The following is a 26401-nucleotide window of genomic DNA, read 5'->3' as shown; positions in this document are numbered from 1 at the left end:
AACCAGTTATGCAAACTTTAAACTAAGATTTGAGGCATAATTTTGCAATTAAGGCTACTGATGTATATTAACAGGAATGCTCAGTAGAGCGATGCTTTCCCCGGAATGACTGTGGAAATCACTGATTCGATCCACAAGACAAAATATAGGACATTTTAAGCTTCAATGTGTAAAAGATTATTTCTCACCTGAATTGTATTTTAAAAAACTATAAAAAGGAAATTGCACTTTAAATATATTTCCCATTAAATATGATATCCTGTGATGGTTTTAAAAATGAGGATGGACAATTGTCCTTTTTTCTAAAAGAGAATGGAGTGGGTTTGGGAGAATGCAGTTTTGATCAGCTTGGACAATCAACAGCTGTCCTTATAAAGCTGATGGGTTCACAGTAAATCTGATTAATATCCTGTCCCCTTCTCTTTACCCCAATACTTCACTCAAAGGAAATCTAACTAAAATAAATATGTCTGCAATGAAGAAGAAAAAAGAGTAATCTGAGAGGGGTAAGTGCAAGGAAGTTGGGATAGTTCTAAAAAACTTTGGAACTAAAGGTTGGTTGTATTTACAAAAGCTTCTTGTTTTTGAACATTATCCAGCAGATACCACGATGACCGTATCATGGCCAAATTGTCAGAAACTCACAGTGGAGTAAGTGGGGAAGGGCAAATGCACAGAAGCCCAGTTTCACCTTATGGATAGCTCTGGTAAAATCCTCAGAGTAACAAACAATATTAATAGTTAATTAAAGAAAAAAAAGATAAAAGATTTTTCTTTCTTGAAATTCATGTTGGAGCCTGGGAGCTTCGTTTAATTTGATTACTATATCGAGAAACTAAGAAAATGAATGAGTTAAGACTACAGATTATGGAAAATATATATTGCCTTTCTTAGCATGGATTCTAGAGTGATCAGCACGTGATTATAGTGACTGTGCCAAATGTCAACTCTTCATTCTTATAATGAGGCAAATGGGTGCAGCATTGGATACTGAGCATGTATTGATCAAAGAGTCAGGGAGACCTCAGTCTGAATCAAGACTCAGATACTAGAAGCATGATCTTGGGCAAGTCATTTACAGCTATTTGCCTCAGTTTCCTCAGTAGCAAAATGGGTATAATAATACCATCTACCTCCCAGGATCAAATGAGATGACATCTGTAAAACATGTAGTTCAGTGTCTGCCATATAGTATGTGCTCTATGATGCTTTACTATGTTGCTGTTTGGTCATTTTGGTCATGTTCAATTCTATGCAATCTCATTTAGGGTTTTCTTGGCAAAGCTACTGGAGTGCTTTGCCATTTCCTACTCCAGCTCATTTAACAGATGAGAAAATTGAGGCAAACAAGGTTGAGTGACTTGCCCAGGGTCACCCAGTTAGTAAGTGTCTGAGGCCAGATTTGAACTCACAAAGATCAGTCTTCCTGACTCATTACTCTATTATTGGTATACATCACCAGTATTCAAAAGTTCTATTCTACCACCTTTCTAATCTCCTATCTTACTGCTCATCAATATAGCTCACTGCCCTGTCCAAGCAAACTTGTCTATTGGACCTTTGTGTATTTCCAGCTCTGAATACTGGCCTCTTGCTTCCCTTCTCCCTACTTTGTCATTCCATTTTCATTACTTTCTTTAAGATGTAGTTCAAAACTAACCTTTCCCAAGAAGCATTCTCTTTTCCCTCCACTCACTACTTTGACCCCCTCAATGCTTTATCATCTTGTAGCCATGTTGCTTTTAGGTGAGTGGCAAAGGCAGATGCAGAATCATAACATCTCAGACTTCGGAGGTCTAGTCCACCCTGTACCTAAACAGGAATTCCCCTCTTTGACAAGTTAGCTCAGTCTATGTCAAGAACTCTGTTGAGGATAAACCCACAAACCCCTTCAAACCCTTGAAGACAGTTGCCACATCCCTTCTAAGTTTTTTCCTTTTCCAGGCTACATTGCCTTAGTTGGATCAATTTACATAACAGCCATCCTGTAAAAATAAATGATGTTTTACGTCATAAGAACTCTGATCAACACAATAAACATTCATAATTTCCGAGGACCAATGATGAAGCATTCTGCCAACCTCCTGTCTACCATCACAGAGAGGTGATGGTTTCAGGAGGAAGAATGAAACGTTATTTTGAACATGGTCAATGAGGAAATTTGTTTTGCTTGCCTATGAATATTGGTTATAAGGAATTTTTTCCTTTTTTAAAAAAAATGAGATGGGGGATGGAAGGGAGAAAAGACAGATTTTGTTAATTAAATTTGTAAGTGACCAGTCCACATAAAGCAAGGTCTCCAGAAACATAGTTGCTTTCCTCGGGATATACTTTAATTTTTCAATGTCCTTCCTAAAACTCAACACCACTTTCACAAGTATTCTGGTAAGGAATGAAGAAAGGGAGTACACAAATATGTTTATGAGAAAATATCATTAAAAATCTTAATGAGAGGAAAGAAAATGGACATCACAGATAGCTGGAGAACCATAAAAGGAATATGGTTCTGGAAGTGCGTACCTTATTAAAAAAAAAAAAACCAGTACAGATATAAAAAAATGTGGTGATGGAATAGTATTTGGCTACTGGGAACATACTCCCATGTGAGAAAATTCAGAAACCACAGAGGGGAAGCATTTTGGTTAAGATCAATAGGGGGCAGAAACAAAAGTGATATTGTCATCACAATATATCACATGCTACCAGGATCTAAAGAGGAAAGAGATGAGGAACCTGGAAACTTCCCAAGTATGGTAAGGAGACATGACAGTATGGTAGCCATGTGGTAAATGGATAGGGTGGAGTTAGAATTATCATTTTATTCAGGTACAGAATTTCAAGTGTTGTAGAATTCATTCATGTTGTACAATGTACTACCAGGAGTCTGACAAAGATCAGTTCTTATCCTTCTTTAGACACTTGCTGTCTGTGTGTGCTTGGGCAGAGCCACCCTGAGCCCGAGTGTTCTCATCAGTAAAAAGCATAAAAATACGAATCGCACTTAGTCAGTAGGTAACAGTGAAACAATGCATCAAAAGTGTGTTACAAATCTGAAAGAGTTGTATTATTAACTTTTTGTTATTGTTGATTGATCAAACACTGTACCAGGGTTATAATGTCTCTCTCTGAATCCACATAGTGGGTCTGACAGAGGAGTCCCTCTCATAAAGAAGTTATTTGGTCTTCTGGTGAGTAACCCTCTTGGGATGTGGTCCAAGACACACCTGCCAGAAGCCAAATTCTGCCACTGGGAATAGTGGTATACAAAGGTACCACTGTAGTTGAATATCTAAGTACTTATTCTGACCAAGTTTCTCTCTTAGAACATCAATTTAGTTGGCACTGTGATTCAATAAACCACTGGGCTAAAGCATTAACTCTCAGTATGTTAGAACTCACATATCCATTCATATTACAATCAGGGGATTCAAATGATAGATTGTTTCTGGATCAGGGTTTCTACAGTCAAGAATATTTTCTATCTGATGAGAATGACTATTTTGACTTTGAGAGATAAAACCCATAGAGATACTAATTCAAATGCATTTAATCTGATCTCCATGCGTTACAACACTTGGCTGCCGCAATTCCGCTATTCTTCAGAGGAAGCGACTTACTGTACTGTTAAACATCCAGCTACTTGGGATGATAAGAACGTTCATACATTTTTATAAGCTCATTTTCCAGGCATAGGAAGTACGAGCAAGCTCCCCAATTCTTCAGGAACATATTCTGGTGTCACAGGTCCCTAAATTCACCCTGTAACTAAAGGTGCACGCTGTAGGGAGACAGTGTGGTGCAGCAGGAAGCAAGCACGATGGGTAGATTTGGAATCAGAAGATATCAGGTAAAATCCTGGTTCTACCTTATTACCTGGGTGATCTTGGGCAGATCCCTTAACTTCTCTGAGGCTCAGTTTCCTTACCTATAAAATAAGGGCATTGGACTAGAGGATCCGTAAGCCTTCGCTCAGTTCTAAATCTATGCTCCTAATCTGTCCCTATGCCCCACAAATTGTTATTCTATATAAGTAATGCCTACTATGTGCAAGGCACTGGAGACACAAAGGCAAAATGTCAGAGTTCTCCCTGCCCTTAAGAAATTTCTATAGATCATAACTGTGTGTGGCTATTTATGAATGTTTATATACACATATGGAGACAGAGAGACACAGAAACAGAGACACAGAGAGAGACAAAGAGAAATGGAGACAGATTATTGATAGAAAACCCAAACCATAGACTTCTCTAGATTCACAAAAATAAGACTTGTTCTTTAATTTTTTTTTAATTTTGGCTTGTCCTTTCTTTTCTGAAAAGTTCTATGGATGCGTATCTACAGCATTTTTTTCTATATGCTTTTGTTTCAGTCTTCCACCAAGATCTGAGGAGGATACCAATCATTTCTTTGTATCCTCAACTATTCATATTCAAGTACAGAATTACATTTCAAAGCCTAGAAGAATCAGTAACTACAGTAAAGGGGAAATAAACTTGTCAGCCTTCACCATAATACATAATATATACAAAAATAAAACAGAAGGAGTGGTCAAGTGAACCAAAGCTACAAATACTCTATGTAATGTGTATGTACACCAGGGATCTCCAAGCACCAAATGCTATATGAGACAGAGGTAGGGAGTGCATTGGAAAGCTTTTAGGCCAGAGAACCTCAGTCTGAATACTGATTGTAGACTTCCCCCAATCCCCTTCCAATCCATTCTCTATTCAATACTTCTTGGAGAACAGGTGTGAGTATGCCTCTCTCCTGCTCAAGAAACTTCTGTTTCTGTCTATTACATCTAAAATAGCATATAAAGTCCCCAGTTTGTCAATTAATATCCTTTGCAATCTGGTTCCAATCCTTCTCCCTCCCCCACCCCAAATGATTACATCTCACTCTCCTTCACAAATGATGCTTCAGTCAAATTGGTCTGCTTAATGTTCCTTGGACCCAATAGGGGCATCTTCTACCTCCACACTTTTGCACAGGCTATGCCTCATGCCTAGAATGCTGTCCTTCAAAGAACTTTTGTGTTCACTCAAGGTTCAGCTCCTATGGGGATTCTTTTCTGGTCCTTTTAGATGCTAGTTCTGACTCCTTCCTCCTCAAATTATGTACATGCATGTATATACACATATATGCATATACACATATATGTATACATATACACATATTCATATATGCACATACATGCACAAGATGAAACATATAAGTATATACATATATATACATGCATACGTGTGTGTACATATGCATATGCATACATATGTGTGCATTATATATACACATATAAATATAAAATTTTAATTCACACTTAAATAGCTCATTAAGGTTTGTAAAGCATTGTTCATATATTATCTAATATAATCCTCTGGACAATCCTATGAGACAGGTGTTATAATTATCCTCATTTTATAGGAGAGAAAAATGAGGCTCACAGAGGTTAAGGGACTTGTTCAGGGTCACAAAGCTAATGACTGTCTGAGACAGGATTCAAACTCATGTCTTCTTCACTCCAAATCTAGCACTCTACTCATTATGCTAAAATGGTCTCCAAAATGGTAGACATCATATATACCCTATATAATACCCTAGGGTATTATAGTCTGACTCCAAGGAATATGTGTTCAACCAAAAAAAAAAACTGGGGAAAATAGGTTAGTACTATTTAGTAACCTACTACTCCCATCATAGCCAATTGAGGCTTTTATCCAGCACAATCACAGTCTTCCTCCATCCCTTCCTTACTCTGCCCCCTGCATCCCCAGCATAGCACTTTCAGGATAGTTATAACATAACAGCAACCCAGGGACTCACAGCAGCAGCTACACAAGTGACTTTGGGACAATTCCCCCATTCACAGGATACTCATCCTCTAGTATCCCTCTCCCTGGCAATAACCGTGTGGTAGCAACTGGAATATTTGGGATAGTATGAGGAGCAGTGATTGGAGAATAAGAGCCCCACCCTCAGTTCTGTTTGGAATGAGACAGAGTAAGTCCTGCAGGGTGAGCAGGTACAGATGACGAACTCTAGCCCTCATGCCCCCAAACCCACCCCCTTCTAAGTTCCCAGTTGCTGTTCAAGTCAATTCTAGTTATTCAGATTTCTAACTTCAGTGTTTCTTCTACTCATTCTTACTCCCTACATCCAATTAGTTGCTAGATGTCTTTTTTTTAACGTGTATTTGGAGGCAATCAGGGTTAAATCACACAGCTAGTAAGTGTCTGAGGTGGAATTTGAACTCAGGTCCTCCTGATTCCAGGGCCAGTGCTCTATCCACTGAGCCACCTAGCTGCTCCCTTTCCCCCCACCCCTGCCCAGTGCATATTTATCACATACTTTTAAAGTATCTACTTTGGTGTAAGTTCTTTAACGTACAGAATATAATATATTTGTATTATACATGTATACTGCATTTATTCTATGTTGAATACATAGAATATATAATGTATAGAATATTATACAGTATAATATACAGAATAGTATATATGTAATATAATAGTGTGTATATATATATATATATATATATCATTTATAAGTAAGTAAATGTTTGTGTGTGTCTGTGTGAGGGCACCTGTACAAAAAGATATTACTGATGGGGTACACAGTCAAAACAATGTGGAGATATTTGTACTACATTCCATGAAGACTCTTCTATTTATATATTATGTCTTTTCCCCAATACAATGTAAACTTCTTGAGGGAGAGGATTTTTCTTCATTTCATATTTGTGTCCCCATGGCTGGTATACAGTAAGCATTTCATACATGCTTGTTGGATTGGATTGTCTTGTCTCCTTATTTCCTGTGCAATTATTTCAACTTTCTGAAAGTTGTCAGGGAGGGGAGGACTAGATACTAAGGTACCTTCCAGCTCTAAATCTTGAGTTCCTCATCTGAGAGGGATTCAGAGCACTTTTAGGGAGAATTTACCTGCCATTTTTCTCTTTTCAGTAGCATACAGTTGTGATGCTCTATTTGGGTATTTCTCACACACTGCAAAGCTGTTTGCGATTTTATAAACCATCTGTAAGGGAGTGCAAAGCAAACTGCAAGCTTTTCATTAAAAATAAATGGAGCCTGGGTAAGAACACTGAACACTTCATCATGAAAGTCCAGATTACTAAGAAAAATGAGAGAAGCCAAGCAAACCACAAAATACAAATGGAAGATAAAAATAATAATGAAGTTATAATAATTTAAAAGTCCACAATTATGCTTTCCTCCACCCCATGGAAGAATCTTATTTATAAACATTTTATAGTAGTTGGCTAATGTTTCATTTTTTTCTCTCTTAAAAGTGATCATATGACCCCAGGAAAAATAACTGCACTTTTAATCGTCATACTTCAACACAGTGGAATTAACATTGTTGTAGACTCTCCTTTCAGGTCTTCAGAAAAGAAAATTTGCTGAACGTGATCTCCCTTCTGCAACATATAACACAAAAAGAAACTTAAATCCAACTTTGACTTCAGTGTATGCTAATAATACTGCATTCAACATTTTTAAAATGCCCACTTTGTGCTAGGCACTGTTCTAAGCACAGAAATAGAAATATTCCCTTTACTAAACTGCAAATGTAATGGAGGCAAGATTTTTAAAAAAAAATTTCTCCATCTAGAAATCAATTTTTTTTAATTTTTATATTTTTAAATTTCTACCTAGGAATCAATCAATTGTTCATTCAGCAAACATTTTTAAGCACTTATGTGCTTAGGACTGTGCTAAGTACAGGGAATATGAAGACAAAGAGCAATACAGTTCTGGTCCTCAAAGAAGTTAGATTCTGATATGGGAGCATTCAGTAACATTGCATGAGTGTCTACAAACCACAGAAAATGCAACCTTCAGTTAATAAATGGGAGTTAGGGGCCAGGAAGTAACTCATGCACAATGTGGTGCTTGAGCTGAGTCCTGGAGGAGAAGAGAAATTCCAGGAAGCAAAGAGGATGTGAGAGAGCATTCCAGGTCCAGGTTACAGTCAATTCAAAGGCATGGAATGACAAGATGGAACATTACGTCTGAGAAATAGCAAGAAATCCAGTGTGGATGGACCACTGAGAGCATGGAAGTCAGAACCATGTAAGGGTACTGGCAAATGAAGAAGGATCAGGTTTTAAATAGTTACAAATTCTAAACAAAGAAGTTAATATTTTATACTAGAGACAATAGGGAGCTACTGGAGTTACAGAGTGAGGGTGGTAGGGAACCATGATGGAGTCAGATTTCTGCTTTAGGAAAATCACTTTGGCAGCAGTATAGAGGATAGACTGGACTGAGGAGAGATGTGTGTCAAGAACACCAATTAGGAGAGTTGCAAAAGTCCAGGGAGAGGCAATAAGTCCCTCCACTAGGATGGTGTTTGTGTGCGCAAAGACAGAAACAAATTTGAAAGATTTTGTGGAGAAAAAAACTAAAAAAATAATTTCACAACTTATTTGATATATACAAGCTCATCGTAAACACAAATTATTTCATTCTTTAGACTAGTGTGCCACTTTCTAGCCCAGTGCTTGGAACACAGTAGTTGCTTAATGCTTAGTGATTAATGAGCACCCAAGATAGAATAAAGAGTCAAGGATGACACCATACTTAACATTAACAATAGGACAGTTAAGAAGACAGATAGATTTGGAGGTCAAGATAATGAGTTTTGTTTTTGGCTTTTTGAGTTAGAGATGCTCATGGCATATATAGTTCAAAATGTCTAATAAGCTAATGCAGGATCAAGGCTCAGGTTAAAGACTTGGCTTATCCAAAGAAATTTTATAGTCATCTACATAGAGATGACTATTGAAACCATGGTAGCTTCTGAGGGTACCAAGTAAAAGAATGTATAGAGAAAAGAGAAGAGAGTCCAGGGTGGAGCCTTTTGAATACCCACATTTAGTGCAACATAAATTAAGTTCCAGAAAAGGAGACTGAGAAAGAGGAGACAAATTATAAAGAGGAGAACCAGCAGCACAAAAACCCAGAGAGCTAGGGTGTCCAAAGGAGGAAATGCTGCAAAGAGGTTAAAGAAGGAATGAGGACTGAGAAAAAACTCTTAGCTTTGTCAGTTAAGAGATCATGGTGACTTCAGAGAGAGCAATTTAGTTAAGTGATGAGGTTGGGAGTCATACTACAGAGGATTTAGAAGAGAGTGAAAGAACAGGAGGTGGAGGCACCAAGTGTAAATGGTTTTCTCAAAACTTTGAGAAAGGAGGAGAGATACACAGGATGATAACTAGTGGGGAAGGTTGAATATGAAGTGGATGGGGGACCGTGGGGCATTTTTATAGTCAACAGAGACAGACAATTTTCTAAACACAAGAGATGCCTTCTGAATGAATGAATCTAAAAAATGATAGGAATACACTGTCATTAAATGATACTCTGATAACCCAGTTTTGGAGACTCCTGGCTGGAAGTCACCTAACTTAGTAAATATTTCAAAGCTCCTTGAGGGCAAGGATTTAATGTTTGTCTTTGTATTCTTAGTACCTACCACAAATGATGAGCACACAGCAGGCATTGAATAAATGTCCATCCATCAACTGATTAAAGATTTGAGCTTGTCTCCTAATACTTGTTTCTCATGGGAGAAATCATATTTGTGAGCCAGTTTCCATAATTTTACATCGGAATACTGCTCACTCACTTAAACTAGTCTTCCTCCGTAATGTTATTGTTTATTTTTTAAATAACATTATAATTCAAAGAAGGAGGAAATTCATAGGAAGAATGAGGAGGGAATATGTGGGGGATCCTGAGGTTAAAAAAAATCAATAGATGAAATTAAAAGGTATGGAAGGAAACTGATTCTTCAAAAATTTTGAAAATGGCAATCATTTAGTTAGTTCATAGGATTGGGCTTGTCTTATTTCCCCACTTTTTATATATCTACATCTATATCTATATCCATATCCATATCTATATCTTTCTAATAGTAAAAGTCACTTGCCAAGTCAGATTCTTAGATTTTGCATTGTAAATGAAAAGAGATCAAAAAGGGAAAAAGCTACAGAAAAGCTACAAATTCTCTAACCACTATGGTTATGGTTAGAGGTCTACCTCCCAAGGCTAAATTCAAAATGTTCCATAAAGTTTTTTTTTTTTTTATTTTTAAATTGTACTTTGAGTTCTATCTATATGTTTAGGAACCTTGAACACAATTCTCATGAGTATCAATACTTTATAAGTGCATTATTTAAGATTACAGATAGAGAGCTAAAGGGAACCTTTTTCAAATACCTTCATTCTGCAGATGATCAAAATGGAGCTGAGACAGTATATGATGCTCAAGGTCATAAATTCAGTCAAAACACTGGGATTTGAATCCAGCTCCTCTGAATCCAAATTTTGAGTTCTTTTCACAGCATTATGCAGGGCTTGCCGTTGGTAGGGGCACAAGAAATCCCCAAGATGTCAAGTCAACCTTGTGTTGCTAAGTTCAGTACCATCAGCCATTGGTTTAATTTATTTGATGGCCCCAGTATAATTCTTCCAGTCCTTACAGCTGAATCTAAATTTTCACTGAGTTAATTTGCTGCCTAGAATTAAATGAGAAAAAAAGTGCCCAGCAATCCTCAGGGCATGGGAACAGGGCAATCAGAGAGCAGTAAGAGCCAGACTTTATTGGTGCCTGGATTACACTCTCTTTGAGGTATGGGTTATATAATATACATTTCCTTTGCCTGAATTTTCAGTCAGCTCTGTGGGAGACAACACCATCCGTCTTATTTCATCTTTTTAACAAGGACTTGATGAGGTGACACAGGACTGATTCTTAAAAACACATTACCTGTTATGTGAGGCATTGTGTGACAGGAAGAACTATCTCGGTGACAGGCACCTGACAGCAGATTTGTTGATTTCCTGGTCACTTCATTTAAAGTAACAACAGGGTGAAATATGCCATCTGATAATCTGTTTGAATGTTGACTGTGAAAAGCATTTAACATTTCTGCCAGCTACCACCACTACTAGAGAATCTGTTCTTCAATATGGGTGATTCTGTCTTCCTCTTTAATCATATTATCATCTCCCTCCCTCACTGAGGAGACATCCCCCAACCCCATCAACTTTCTGGAAGTACTTTCAAGCAGAGAGTTTCAGGATTAAAAAAAAGCACCTTTATTCAGTCTCTATTTTGCTTAGTTATGCAAAAATAATTATGACTAATGATAATAATTAGCAACAAAAACTCTAACAATAACTCACATTTATCCACTAGAGAGGCAGCATGGGATAGTGGAGAGAAAGCTGGCTTTAAAATCAAGAGGACAGGACCTCAACTCTTACCTCTCACATATTCTCACTTCATGAACCTAGGTAAGTCACAACCTCTCAGTATATGCCTGGGCAAGTTACAACCTCTTAGAGCTCCAAGAGCCTTTCTAAGATCATAATTTGAAGCAGAGATCCCAGCTTGCACCGGTAGAGATGATGAATGATTAAATGTCTTTTTAAAAAACTCTCAAGAGATTTAATATACATTATCTCATCTAAGCCTAACAAAAACTCTTTGAATAAGGCATTGCCAGCCCCATTTTATAGATGAGATAGTGTAGGCTCACAAATACTAAATGATGCCTCCATGGTCACACAGATAGTGAGTGTCAAAGGCAGAATTTGACCATGTTCCCCTCAGTTCAGGTCCAAATGAATCATCTATTACACATTATCCCACCCTGCCTTGGGTGATGCACATAGAGTTCTAATGTGTTTGCTTCTGACTTTTGGGGCTTCCTGGCTGTGCACTGGGTATGCCTTGAGGGGGCATATGACTCTCTCTGGGATTAAAAAAAATTAATCATTCATCATCTCCAAACTCCTGTTTGGGAATAAGATGTTGTAGTCACGTGTTTTTTCACCCTTCACACTCCATTTTTGAGCTTTGGGAAATTTTAATCTGTAACACCTGAAGGTTACATTTACATACATTTTATGGTTACCTTTTCTTTCTTTATTTCTATAGTAGTAAAAGGAAAAACAAACCTCAGATCAAGCTACTGACAAGACTGCATTAACCCTCAATCTATCAACATCTCTAGCTTTTCAGTTAAGATAGGCATGCTTGCTGCCCTCCTCCCTCCCCATCAGAGCAGAGACTTCTCTAAGTGAAATAGGATAACAATTTCAACGACTAATACCCCCGCTCAGCATCAGCCTCTTAATATGCCATTGGAAGGCAGATTCATAGAAAATAATTATCACCATTTTAATAACAGTAATAATTTCTCCTTATAAAGCATTTTGCAGACTTAAAAGGGAAGAGTCAGTCCATTTTGCAATTTTCTTTCTTTTTTTTTTAAGCAATAAATATGAAATGGTTCCACAGGAAGTCAACGGACAAGTAAGGAGAAAGTAAGACTTTTAAACCCAGAAGTCCCCACACAATATCGCACCGTGATCACTGTGGTCCCATTGAGAACAGGGTAAGAACGCAGGTCTCCACACAAAAAGCATCCCCCAGACATTTTAATGATTAAGGGATAGTGTATGACTGCTATGCTCATGTTTTAATTGCCTGGAACAACATGCCCATCAACAATGAAGCTGATTTACAACAGCCCCCACACCAAATGCCACCAAGGACACCTTGGGCCTCAACATGGTCTAAGCTTTTTAAACAGCTTTAAATATGAACTAGAAACAGGTCAGTTAAAATCTACACTTTCTCTGAAAGATTTTTGACACATTCAATGCTTGTGAAAGCTGAGGAGATGACGGCCCTAGTCAAATACAGTTGAGTGAGCAGACTGTAAGCATCCCCACACTCCACCTCCAGTGCAGTTCAACCGTGACACGGAGGGACAAACCTTTTCTTCCCTCTCTTTTCCTCTCTCTGAAAAATAGAAGAAAAATTTTTTTCCAAAATATTGTTCGATTATATGTTTAGGTGAAAATCTGGAGAAAGCTCCACTCAGATGGCAACTTGCCATGACTAGCCTGGATCTCATCTAATCAGTTAATTTCTGACAATGATTCTCCCTAGGGTGGGAGAGCTTAATCCTGGATCCATGAACTACCTTTTTTTTTAAGTGTCCTAAATATCTTAGTGTAGTTTTAGGCTTTAATAATACAGCACTGAGGTTTTTGAGAAACCTTGTACATATTTTATAAATGTGTTTGAACTTTTTTATTTTTAAAAACATTATCTTGAGAAAGGGTCCTTTGAGTTTGCCAAACTGCCAAAGAGGTCCGACAAACAAGAAAGTTAAGAGCCCCTGCCTGGGATGGGGAGGGGATTTAATTCCACATTTAATAATTTAATAATTTATTTTCTTGGCTCAGCTACCCTTTCAGATTGCCTTCATTGAGTGCGTATATTTTTTTTACATACAGAGTTGCTTGGTTGTTGTCTCCCTGTCAGAATGGCCACTCCTGAGGACACAGACTATTTAATTTTTTTTTGTTTTGTTTATGTGTTTGCCTTTCTTTGTATCACCAGTGCTTCCCAAAATATCTGGCACAGAATATAATAATATTTAAATAAGCACTTGATAAATGCTTGTTTACTCTGTAGTATACAAACAATGGTCCCAGGGGTATATAGGACCTATATTCTTATACTGAGCATTAGTGTTATCATGCAATCACTGGAAAGGCATTTTATACTATTACACTTATTTTCTTTTAAGATAGATGCCCCTTGCCAACGTGACACCACCAGAAGTAAACAGGTTAAAAATTCCTGTTTTAACAAGTGACAAGGTCAAGAGTGAAAGAATTCCATAAACATTTTTCAAAATTACAGAGGCCAATTTTTCAAATGAAGTTGACTTTAGGATGGGTCAGCACAATACACAGACTGCCAATATATTTTAAGTTCCTTGAAGGAAGGGATCATTTTCCACCCCTGACCCCTCTCCCGTCCCCCACCATTTTGTTCGTGTGTCCCTAGCCAGGAGTAAAGAACATAACACCTGACATGACAGGGGCTTAATAAAAGCTGGTTGGATTGAATATTGTCTAATTTTCACTTTATCCATAAATATCAATCCTCATGAATAAGGGCCATGATAAGTTGACCCTAGTGGATCATGCTGCTCTCCTCCCCTCCCACCCCCTTAGATTTCCCAAACTTAAACGTGTCATCTCCATCTCAGGCTGAACACCTGGAAAGCTTCCTCTGGCTCAGAGGTAGCATTGGCATACAGTATCATCCAGGTCTAGGCATCATCGCTTTCATCTTTCTGCCATCTGGAGGATATTGAAAATGAAGTGAAAGGAGGAAAGGATTTTTTTTTTTAAGCAGGAGGGGAACACCTGATGTATTAAGTTACTCAAGCACCAGCACTGCACGGTACTGAGCATTCTCACTGTCACAGCCTTTGTTGAAAAGGATTTCCCTGACCTTTATGGTAACCAGCAAACAAATAAGCCCTATCTCTCAGCGGGAGAGAGGCGCTGCTCCATTAGGTCATTAAGCAGTTCTATTCAGACTACCCCCATTCTCTTGTCCTTGGCCTTGAAGAAAGAGCTGGCATAGGGCCAATCAGTCCGAAAGAAGGAAGGCAAATGCGCCACCACCATACAGTACAGTGTGAATTGTCACAGCAGGACCAAAGTCGTGGACCAGACAGCAGCGAGGAAAAGATGTGGTGCTACATGAGGGGTAGTGTTCCAACAACGAAAGGCTGGTGTTTCAGTCTGCCAGACAACGTAATGACTCATCCAGGCAGAAAAATATTACCACCATGGGAATATTTGGAACGTCTCAGTCTGAGAGTAATTAGGGACTGAACTAAGCGGCATGCTTCAGCGATGAAATAAGAAAATAAGCAATACCTCTGTCAAGTTCTGATTGGCGAGTGGTAAATGAATATGGGCTTCTGTCATCTCAGACCACAAAACTAGGGACTTGCAGCAGATTGTCAGATGGAGAGATATTTCTGCATTTTCACAAAATAAAACAATGTGGTGTGTACCCACAAATGTAAAAAAAAAAAAATGAAAAAACACGTAGTTAAGTGAAAAATGCTACAGTTGGCAGAAAGAGTTTTAGGGAAAATCATTACCACTATTATATAATTCATTTCTATTGGAAGCCTTTGCCGATACTGTAGCTTTTTTCTACCTCTAATTACACAGTCTGCAAAAGGAGGAGGGGGCAGAGGAGATGAATACAGAATGGCAAAAGCTAACAATATCATTCTATTAATAAGAATGATACACAGTTGCAAAATAAGAGCACATGTGCTTAATGAATTTAGGTAATGGAATTATTTTCCTTATTAGGATCAGTTGCATGAATATACATTCTCTGGCATGGAGGACAAATGTTAATTTTTATTTCTTTGTATTTTCAGATTGTGGACAATTTGTATTCATTAGACAACACAAAAAAGGAGCTTTTTTCCCTTGTAAAGTGACATTATAATTAAATTGGATCACCTCAACAGTATTTGCAGGTTAAGGAATCACAAGCTGGCTGGACAAAAAACCCAGCCACATTAAGCCAAGAAAACTGAGTTATATATCAATAGCCCTTCATTGCAACGGCCGGGTCAGAACTTTATCACAAAAAAGGGAGAGACAGGAGAAAGGGAAATAGAGAGATAGAAAAAAGGGGGCAGAGGCAGACAGGGAGAGAGAGGAAGATGAGAAGAGAGAGAGGGTTGAAGAAGCTAAGAGACAGAGAAAGGGAGAGGGAGAAAGAGAGAGGGCAAGAGAGGGAGAGAGAGAGAAGAAAGAGAGATGGGGAAAAGAGAAGGAGAAAGGAGAGACAGAGAAAAATTATTCAATCTAAAAGGGCTTAGGAGGTCAGAAGTAAAAATGACATCAGATAGAAATTAACTAGGCCTTTCCAGAGAGCTTACTAGGAAGCCTGAATAGACACTTGTTTGACTTCCTCCACAGGGACAGAAACATGCACTTCTCTAGCGCATGTTTCACCACATCAGAGTCAAGGGCAGACACAAATTACCTCTCCTCATAATATGTACAACCCCTATTAGGCCAGGTTAATAAACTCTAATAGATGTAAGGGCTAATACAATATTCAGCTATTGACATAAACATAAATATGAATTTCAAAGAAAATAACCTACTTTAGTAAAACTACCTGTGCAATAAAAATTAATGAGCTCCAAATGATTCTGCACATCTCCACCAAATTGCATTTTCAGGCTCACATCTCCAGGACATGCTGGGTGGTTTGATGCATTCCCACAATTCATCTTCCTGCTAAGCCAATTTTAATTTAAATGCAATTAAAGCCTCAAAATGAACATTATGTATTAGATAAAGCCCTGAATCTGCAGACTATCATAAATATGATTTTCAGAAAAATTAATTACAAGCCATTAGGGTACAAGTCATCTTCCTGCAAATGTTGAGTTAAACTGCAGAATTAGTTTGTTCGTTCCATTAAATGTTAAATACTAATTTTGAGCTTTGTGCCAATTTACCATCACTAGGTCAATTTAAAAAAAAATTCTGTTATTTATAGATATTAATTCTGAGACTGTGAAGTAGCTTAACAATTTTTTTTTCTAATTGAAAACTATTTCCTTTGAAAAAGCAGGGTGAAATAATGAATGTAAGTCAGTGTTGGTCAACAAGTTAGTAATATCAATTTCCAGAGGTTGCAACTTTGTACTATCATGATAATTTACAAAAAGTGTAAGAGTTTTTATATTTTAGAGTTTTCAAATAAAGAATTCAGACTTCAACTTTACCCTAATTCAAGATGACAGGAAAAGTGAGATCCAGAAATGGTAAAATGTATAGGTAATAATGCTGCTAGCCTGAAAAGGAAAAAAAAAAAGCTTCATATATGTTAACTAAGAGAATAAACTTGCAATTTCATTCTTGCTATGAACTTGAACATAGCAAAGCAGGCTCTGGAGGCATACCAGAAATGATGTAATTACTTTTGGGGTGATAGGATATTACTGTGACAATTTTAACTTTGAGTATGCACGCTTCCATGGAGTCAACAGAACTCTGGGCATTTGTCGGCATGATGACCTGATAGAAAGTGTTCTTGGAAGCCTAAAAATTGCCTTTGTTGCTATGTTTCTGAACTTGTTTTGTATGTTGGGAATAGAAAAACAAACTCAGTAACCAACCAACATAGAAATCAGCATCTCCGTTTTGAAGTGGTCTTTAAAAATATGTTCCATTTAAATATCCTATACTGATAAAGAATGTCAAGAGAAACTACGTATATAAAAGGCTTAAGGTTTTTTTTTTTTTGTCAAAGATAAAAAATTGTGTTCCATCTTGTTACCTGCTGAGTTTCTTAGAATTGTCATGTTGTTAACTATGATTACCCTTTATAGAAAACCACAATAGACTTCTGGAGGAAAATGAGACCTTTTTTCTCTCAAACTGTCTAAACTGAAAACTTCTCATCAAGACAGAATCATCAGCTTTTTCTTTAACTTATGCTTTGACATGTTATTAAGAAGTCTAAAGGGACGACAGAGTTGGGAGAGGTTTGGGAAGTAATATTTATGGTAATAGCTTACCTTACTCCAAATAATATTGAGTACGGCTAATATAATGGTCAATACAGCCATTACAACAAACAGTCATTGTGATAACTTTTGATTAGGATATTATTTGACTGGGATACTTGAGATTCAGAAAAGGCCACAAATCCATCTTTCCCTCCTTCTCCACCCGATTAGCCTTAATCTCACTCTTTTGAAAATCAAACATGTAAATCTCCACACGCTTATCAGATTTTTCCTCTGGTTCTTAACTCCTTCAGCCTTCTACCGGATCTGTTCCTTTGCTTCGGTTATTTCTCCTTGCTAGTCTACTTAGGCTCACAAACTAGTTCCTGGTGGTTGTCCTTATGGCTGGAATTGAGCTTTATGAGCATTAACTGGAGTGTCTGATATCCTGATAATTCCCAAACGAGACTGTGAGGATGTCATATTATTCTGTCTCTACAGCTATGTAAAAACTAAGGAGTAATCTCCCCCATTGCTGTGGACAGTTGTTAAAACAGATGTTCCCAACTCTAGGGACATGATGTTACACGTGGAAGATAACAAAACTCTTACCGTAACTTTTAAAAAATTGTTCTTTTATATTGGAGACATTTCTTGACTGATTAGACATATGCAATGATGAATCCAGGCAATACCTGGGACATACATCAAAACGTGAACTTATGAATATAGAGGGAGCCAAGCTGGAACCCATTCCTGATGGGTTCTGATCCATATTAGTCAAATAATCCTGGACAATAATAATAGAGATAGAACTAATGTCAGAGGACATTTAGGCCAACTCTTTCATTTTACAGATGAGGAGGCTGAGACCCAGGGAAGTCAAATGATTTACCCAAGGTCACTCTGGATCACTTGAACTCACCGACTCTTACTCCAGAACCACTATTCTTTCCACTGTGCCACAGGACACACTTTATGCTTTAATATCCTAAGAAACACTCTGAGACTGTAAGTGCAGCAGAACAGTATATTTGGGTTAAAGGTTAAATTCAATTTTGGACATGTTGAGTTTGAGACATCTATGAGACATCCAATTTGAGATGTCTACTAGGCAGCTGGAGATGCAAGACTAGAGATCAGGAGAGAGGTTAGGGTTAGAAGTTCTCACCTCACTGGGATTCTATTACATCAATGAAATTACATCTATATGGCACAGTGGATAGAGTGCCGGTCCTAGAGTCAGGAAGACCTGAGTTCAAATCTTGGCCTCAGACACCTACTAACTATGTGACCCTGAGCAAGTTACTTAATCCTCAATTTTCTCACCTGTAAAATGAACTGAAGATGGAAATGGCAATCCACTTCAGTATCTTTGTCAAGAAAATCTCAATGAAGAGTTAGACATTACTGAAAATGACTAAACAACAGCGATAATTATATCTATATCCTCTATAGCTATATCTAATCTATATCTATATCTATATATATATCAGCATCTGTACTGACATATGTTCACAGTACATATATGCATAGGCACATGTCTATTATATACACATATATATTACTTATGATATTATGAATATAGATATGCCAAGTATTCAATGGGACAATATGTACAAATTGTAATAACATGCACAGGCACATTTTATGCATGCATCGATTACATCCCAATCAATATGCCTGTTATCCTTTGTCTTAATTCAAAATAATTCTTCCTTTAGGCCAGGGTGCAGGTATAAAGAGACAGATTAGAATCCAGGCCATAACCCATGTACTATTCTGCTTCCTTTCTCCTAAGTTGGCGATAGGGTGTACATGCCATTTTTCATAGCTCCCTTTGTGAAGAATACGCCTGCCATACACATAAGGACAATCTTCAAAGGGACATATATTACTAGGTGAGGCAAGGCAGACTCTAGAAACTAGCTTCATAAAGATTTAAGAGTATGTCCTCTTTATCAGATGGGAATGTGAAGGGTAATAAGAAAAACAGTATTCATACAAGACTTTTTACTGAATGTTGCTGATAAAGATCTTTAGAGATCATCTTGTTACAGAATCTTACCTCTGATGCTCCTGTGTGACCTTGGATAAGTCATATAACCTCCCTGGGTCTCAATTTCTTCATCTGTAAAATGAGGAGGTTGGTCGATGAAAGAGATCCTGGACTAATTGGAAGAGATCTTGTTGACCATCTATAGCCTGACTCTCTCTATATCGTAGAAGAATCAAAATATAGATCCAGACAGGACAGTATATCACTCAAGTTTAATGCCTCAACATTATCTTCACTAGTACCAAGAAACTCTGGAAGAGCAGAGAAATAATTTAACAGGCAAGTAACAAAGAACTCAAATCTGATTATCTTTCTTATAAAATGGCACATTGGTATTTCATCAGATGCTTTAGACACAGACGTCTACTGGACCATTCTGTGACTTTTGATCTCACACACTGAATGTAAGAGTTAGAAATTTCCAAAGTAAATATTTTATCATAATTGATATTCATTTTTCAAATGCTATGAGGTTCATGATAAATTACTTAGAGTGGGTGAACTTTGAGGTAATTTCTATTCTTCCTTTATAAATTACAAATATGTATTTGACTGCCCTTTGCGTAATTATAATGCCAATTACTTTGGCACTTTCTCAATACCACTACCACAGGCTTACTTGCCATTAAAGAGACAAGGGCTCCTTCTGGAATAACACACTAGTCATGTGCCAGGCACTGTGCTAAGCAGGTGGGAGTCCAAAGAAAGGCAAAGGACAATCCTAGCTCTCAAAGAGAAGAAAGTATAACGGAGGAGAGAAAATGAAAACCTTTCTCTCTCTCTCCACATATACAAACAGACACACACATATCTACTTATCTACATATACACAGACACATACACACACACATACACACACACATATATATACGTATGTGTGTATGTATGTATATATGTACATGTATGTATGTATGTGTGTGTGTGTGTGTGCAAAACTGAAGATCCAGGGAAGATACTAGGATGAAGGAAACATGAACAGTCAGGAAAAAAATCCTGAAGCATAACCAATATAGCATCCAGTACACAGTGATTATTCAAATGTGGTAACTATTAGAAATTTCTGTATTTTAAAAGTCATTCTAGGAAAAGTAAAACAAATCCATAGATATAGAACTGTAACAGCACATATAGGTAATGCAGAAGTTCTATATACTATAAATAAATTTCTATACAAGACGTGCTTCGGTTACAAGATACCTTCACATTCACAGATCCATGTCCTGAACATAGTGATCAGATCCCAGGTCACTGATAGCCAGGTCTCTGAAGTTAAATAACCTTTTGCATTGTTGGACCCTGAGATTATTTTTCCAAGTTAGTCAGTCAAATGGACAGCAACTGGTTCTTGCTCAAGCTGGATATCTAAAATCCTTAACTGATAAGATCAAAGAAAAGGTAAAAACAGATTTCTGTCCTGATTCTTACGAGGAAACGCTCCTATTGATCAAAACAGGAATTGTTTCTTTGTATTTTTGTATCACCAGTGCCTTGCACATACTAAGTTCAATAGTTAGTAAGCTTAATAAATGTTCCTTGAGTAATTCATTAGAAAAAGTGGGCAATAAAATGCATTGGTATAAAAGACAAGTAGATTCTAGATTCTAGAAGACAAAGTTAGAGTCAAAAACCTGAAGTCACCATGACCGGTAACATAGGAGACATATCTCAAATTAAATCACAACAATAACCTTCAGTTCCATCTTCAAGCACATTTGTTAAACACCTTCTAGGTGATTCAGTAGACAGAGCACTGAGCCCAGAATCTGTAAGACTCAGTTTCCTGAGATCAAATGTGGTCTCAGACACTTACCAGCTGTGTGATCCTGGGCAAGTCACTTAAACTTTTTTGCCTCAGTTTCCTCATCTGTAAAATGAGCTGGATAAGGAAATGATAATCCACTCCAGTATCTTTGCCAAGAAAAAGCTAAATGGTGTCACAGTGACTTGGACATGACTGAAAAACAGCCAAACAACAATGCCTATCCCTTTTCTAACTAAACTTTTAGTCTTTTCTCCATAGAATTCAGTGAGTTTCCCAAAAGTCCCCCTCTGTTCTATGCTACAAGTGAACTCAGTTCTAATAAACGCGGATACAAGAGCTCTTAGTCATCTTTCTTCAGGATAAATTTCAAATATCTTAGCTTGGCAACTGACAGAAAACGTAGACTCTATGGCATGGTCTTCTTTGGCAACAAAGGACGAACACAATCCTGTGAGTAGACGCAGCTGCTTGAATGGGGACCCAGCTAGCTGGGTAACTCAGCTCCTCCTCTCCTGTCTGCCTCCCCCTCCCCTTCCTTCTCCTCTCCAAAGGAAGATAAATTTGGATGGCCAAAAGATGCCCAGTTGACTGGGTTTTTACTGGCTAGTTCCTCTCCACTCCACTCCTCTGCTCTCCTCTCCTCTCTCAAAACCTTAAACCTTTTGTACTCTGAAACTGGGACGCCAGTGGGCCCCTGCCTGAGGGGTCTTCTGGACCCTTCTAGCTTTAGAGTAATTATCAATAGTAACTGTTGCTGTTTCCCTCCCAGCCTTATGTCTTTTTTTTCTTGGCTTCGTTAAAGGGGCCATGCCCTGCCTACCTCTTAAAAAGTCCTATTCAATGAATGGGCCCCGCCTCACTGTAAGTGAGTACCTGCAAAGATCTTGGCCTAAAGGTTCCAAGGTCTCCCCATGTATACTGGGTCATCTGCAGTCATCCTTATGTATAATTCATCACTGCATTCAGATTTCACTGGAGAAGTGAGTCTGGTGACTGCACAGCCCTCCCTCACTCAAAACAAAGTCAAGTGCAAGTCATGTCATCATTTCTCTGATGGCATGGTCTTCTTTGGCAACAAAGGACAAAAACAAGACTCTATTAAAAAAGGATACTGAACTAGAACTAGAGAAAGCAACAGTTATCTTTGCATTATGCCTTAGGGCAGGGACATGGCCTTTTGACTGAGTCTAAGTTTTACAGAACAAATCCTTTTGGGGAAGTGTTCTATGAAGTTTGAATTCAGTCAAAAAGTTGCATTTAAGGACCTAGAGAACCACATGTGGCCTTGAGGTCACAAGTTCCCCATCCCTATCGTAGGGGGGTCAGAAAAGAATTGGAAATTATGCTCAAATTTGGGTTCAGCATTTTACAAAGGGCACTTATACATCAAAGCACACCCAAAGAATCATATAATCTTAGATTTTTAAATACATGGGATATTGAGTCCAACCCCTATATTTCACAGATGAGGAAACTGATATATCAGTGTCTCATGTTTGAGGTGGGGTTCAAACCCAGGTCCATTCTTCTTTTCACTACATCATGCTGTGGTGAGAAGGCTTGAAACCTTGCCATCCTAGAACAACTGGTAGGAGGAATAAGGCATATTTAGCCTGGAGAAGCAGAGACAGAGTGGAGACATGATAGCTGTCTTCAACTATTTGAAGAGCTGTCATCTAGAAGAAGGATTAGGCTTGTTTTTTTGGCCCCAGAGGGCAGATTTTGGAGTAATGGGCAGAAGTCTTTTTTCAGCTTGATAAAAGGAAATACTTCCTAACAATCATAGCTGTCCAAAAAGTGGAAAAGGCTGCCTCAAGATTGAAACTAGTTCAGCATCCTTGAATCCCATTTCTTCTTGAAGAAAAAGGGATGAAGATATTAAGAAAGGAATTTCTTGCTCAAGAATGGGCTATATTAAATGATCGGTGAGGTTCCTTTCAAGACTTATATTCGTTATATATCGTTTTGGGGCCATCTTGATTTCTTATTCTACTTATTTTTAAGTTCTTTTCGTATGCTAATTTTTCTAATATACCATCTAGAATTTATTTATGTTTGTTCAGATATTGATTGATTTATTCATTTGTTTCCTTCTTTCTTAATCACATGCTTTTCCACTATGAGGAATTCCATCTCCATTTTCTTATAAAACTGCACATTGAACTCCTTAGTGAATGCCTAACATTCCTTCTTCTTGGCTCTTGGACTCAGTGCCTAATTTAGACACCTATTAAAGTGTTTGTATCCCCATCTCTTTGCATCACCAAAGCTCTACACATCTTAAGTACTTCATAAAACTGTTGAATTCATCTGGCTCTTTTAACTCATACTTAATTTTTCATTTAGTCTCATCAAAGTACACATTTTCTTTTCTTTTTTTCTTCAAGCAGTTAAACGACCAAGGTAATTCCTTACTCATAATGATCTGTAATTTTATCAGTTAGTGATGGTTCCTTGATGGTGATTACAACATTTATATACTTTCAGTTATAGTTTCATGAGTTGCTATGACCAAAAATATTTCTCATTTGGTGGGCAACCTTTGGTAGATTAGTCTTTCTTGAATTTAATAGCTAGGATAACTCTTGCCTGAAAACAGTTGCACAATTCTATTGCAAGGGCCAAAGTCAAATCCTTTTCAACATGTTAAGATTCACAGGAGCCTTTGTTTCATTCATATAATCTTCAAGAACCTATAGTCACTCCCACAGCATGTTGAGGTAACAGGGTAGCTTCTGAGCTGAGGCATTAAACTAGAGTCATAAACTGTCCCGTGTGCGTTCATATTTTGATTTTTCTATAGCATAAAGAAAATTCTCTATTCCCATGTGTACTTTTGAAATGCATACTTTACTTTATTCCTCAAGTTTTCTAGAAGTATCACCACCATTCTATCAATTTCCTAGCATCCAGAAACCTGACAGAATAAATACAACACTAACATCAATGAATCACACAACTTCCCCACTTCTACTTATCTGTCAGAAGTTTGTTACTGCAAAGATAGACTTCTAAACATCTGACACAGACCACTGCAAATGCTAGGTGTATGATGGTATACTTCTATAAGTGCGCTTCTGAGGTTTGAACTGTGGGAAATTAAGGGATTGCTTTAGAATGACAATAGCATTATTAGAGTATAAGAGTCAATATTAATTTCAGTTTTCCTTAAATGCCCCGATCATAGGGTTGGTGTTGAATGCAAACTGTCTTAAGATACTTCAGAGTATAAAAATCACGAGAAGCAAAAGTTACTAAAAAGAGATTTCCAGCCTGCCTTTCAAAAGACAGATCACAATGCTTCAAATGGATCCCACCCGAAATGAGTTTATAAAAGAAACACACACACACAATTATTCTAAACAGTTAAACAGTTATCACTAACACAAAACTATTATGAGTGCATGCATCTGGATAGTTATTCTATAGAGCTTGTCCAATAACACATGTATTTGGGAAACACAGTATAGATGGCCAATGAGTTGGCCTGAGAATTGAAAAGGGGATGCTGAGGAGGGGGACTGCTTTCAGGAAATTACAGCGGTCTGTTACTAATCCCAACCTTCCCATGAGAGCAAAACTTCACCTTTTTAACATTAACGTTTTACTGCTGTTATGCAGCAATAAGACAACTACCTCCAAACAACTAAATCAGAGTATTAAAGAGAGGGCAAGGGAAAAGAGTATGATGGATGTGAGCAAGCTATAATACGCAACAGAGAATTTCCAAGAAAAACAGGAATAGGAGATCCCATCAGGGAATATTAAAGTGAAGAGGGACTAATCTCATAGTATAACTCAGCTACTATTGAACCAGTGTTTCTCTATTGTAGCTTTCTTCTCAAAGCCATAACATTCAGTAGGTCCAGACTCTCTTCTTCCCCTCCTGCAACAGGAATTAGCTTTTCCGAAAAGGAAATAAAGCTGACTCCAAGACTTTATCATCCCTGGTTTCCATCATACAGCTCCTTGGACACCTAAAGGTTATAAAAAGTCCCAGCCACGTGGAGTGTAGTGCTCTCAGATATGATGGGTTCCTAAAGACCACTTGAATAAATAAATGCCTTTTGTCAATTGTTCAATAATTTGCTAGTGCCTCATTCCATTTCATCCTAACACTGAACCTGAACTAAGAGAGTGTTGTGTTAGAACACCCTCTGCAAAAAACAAGGAATAGCAAGTGAAAAGCCAGAGTGCTCCTTTGATCTGAAGAAAGCAATGAAGACCTCAAATATGTTGAATAGACAAGTGGTGGTTAGGTTTCTGGAGAGTATGTGCTATAGGATGGCCAGGAATGGAAGTGCTGTGATCTAGACTTTTTCAGGGGAGCTCTCATATTGACAAGATCTCAGCTCCCTTTAAGAGTAAAAAGTAATATTCTTTCAGTCATGTTACATTTGACTATGCTTAATAAGACTTAAACTTTGACTTCTGGATCTGTAGTCTTGGATGCTAGAAAGTCCTTCACCACTTTGATATTTCAGTGGATCTATATGAGCACATTAATGTGGACACTCTTCCAACAGGGCAGAAATCATCTATGATTCTTATTATGTATGATTTTTACCCCTGCTTTCCTGCAAATCTTCCACAGTGGATCTCTCTAACATTCTGGGGGCCTTCTCCCTTGTCTCTAGATATTCTGTGAACACCAATGAAACATTTGGACCATCCAATAGTTATTTCTTGTACTTTATTCATAATCAGCTCATGTCCTTTGTTGATCTTTCTCTCCTCTCTCTCTCTCTCTCTCTCTCTCTCTCTCTCTCTCTCTCTCTCTCTCTCTCTCTCTCTCTCACACACACACACACACACACACATCTGAGATGATATGTTTTACATCAATTCTTCATTGGCATTAAGTTGCACCCTACTCATTCCCACCATGTACCTCTCAACTGCCCTTTGTGAGATCTTAATAAAAGTCAATTCTTCAGACATTTCATGCTTCACAGAAGTACAGCATCACTGGAAGAACTATTTTTCAAAAAGTGAAACAAAGAAGGCAGAGCCAAGATGGTGGAGTAAAAGCAGAGACTTGCTGAAGTTCTCCCTCCAGTTCCAGCCAAATACCATTCTGGAGCTGCATAACCCACAGAATCTCCAGTACAAGACAGCCTGGAAGGTTGCCAGGAAGGGTCTATTGTGCCATGCTTGGAGCAGAATGTAGTCCAACATG

At 37.8% G+C, this 26401-nt stretch overlaps 1 protein-coding gene across 4 annotated transcripts in view; it reads right to left on the bottom strand.

The window, feature by feature from the left end:
• Window positions 1-26401, bottom strand: part of NPAS3 (neuronal PAS domain protein 3) — a 1140225-nt gene that overhangs the window by 662426 nt on the left and 451398 nt on the right. For 3 of the 4 annotated variants that reach the window (XM_072624932.1, XM_072624934.1, XM_072624935.1), the window contains one exon: window positions 19470-19532. The exons of the other annotated variant lie outside the window; for it this stretch is intronic. In XM_072624932.1, the coding sequence (XP_072481033.1) occupies window positions 19470-19532 (63 nt within the window). The remainder of the gene's footprint in view (window positions 1-19469; window positions 19533-26401) is intronic. 4 annotated transcript variants of the gene reach the window in all.

This window comes from Notamacropus eugenii, chromosome 7, assembly GCF_028372415.1.
Source record: "Notamacropus eugenii isolate mMacEug1 chromosome 7, mMacEug1.pri_v2, whole genome shotgun sequence".
Taxonomy (NCBI): Eukaryota; Metazoa; Chordata; class Mammalia; order Diprotodontia; family Macropodidae; genus Notamacropus; species Notamacropus eugenii.
Note: the sequence above shows the minus strand (reverse complement) of the source record. Positions and strands in the feature narration are given on the sequence as shown.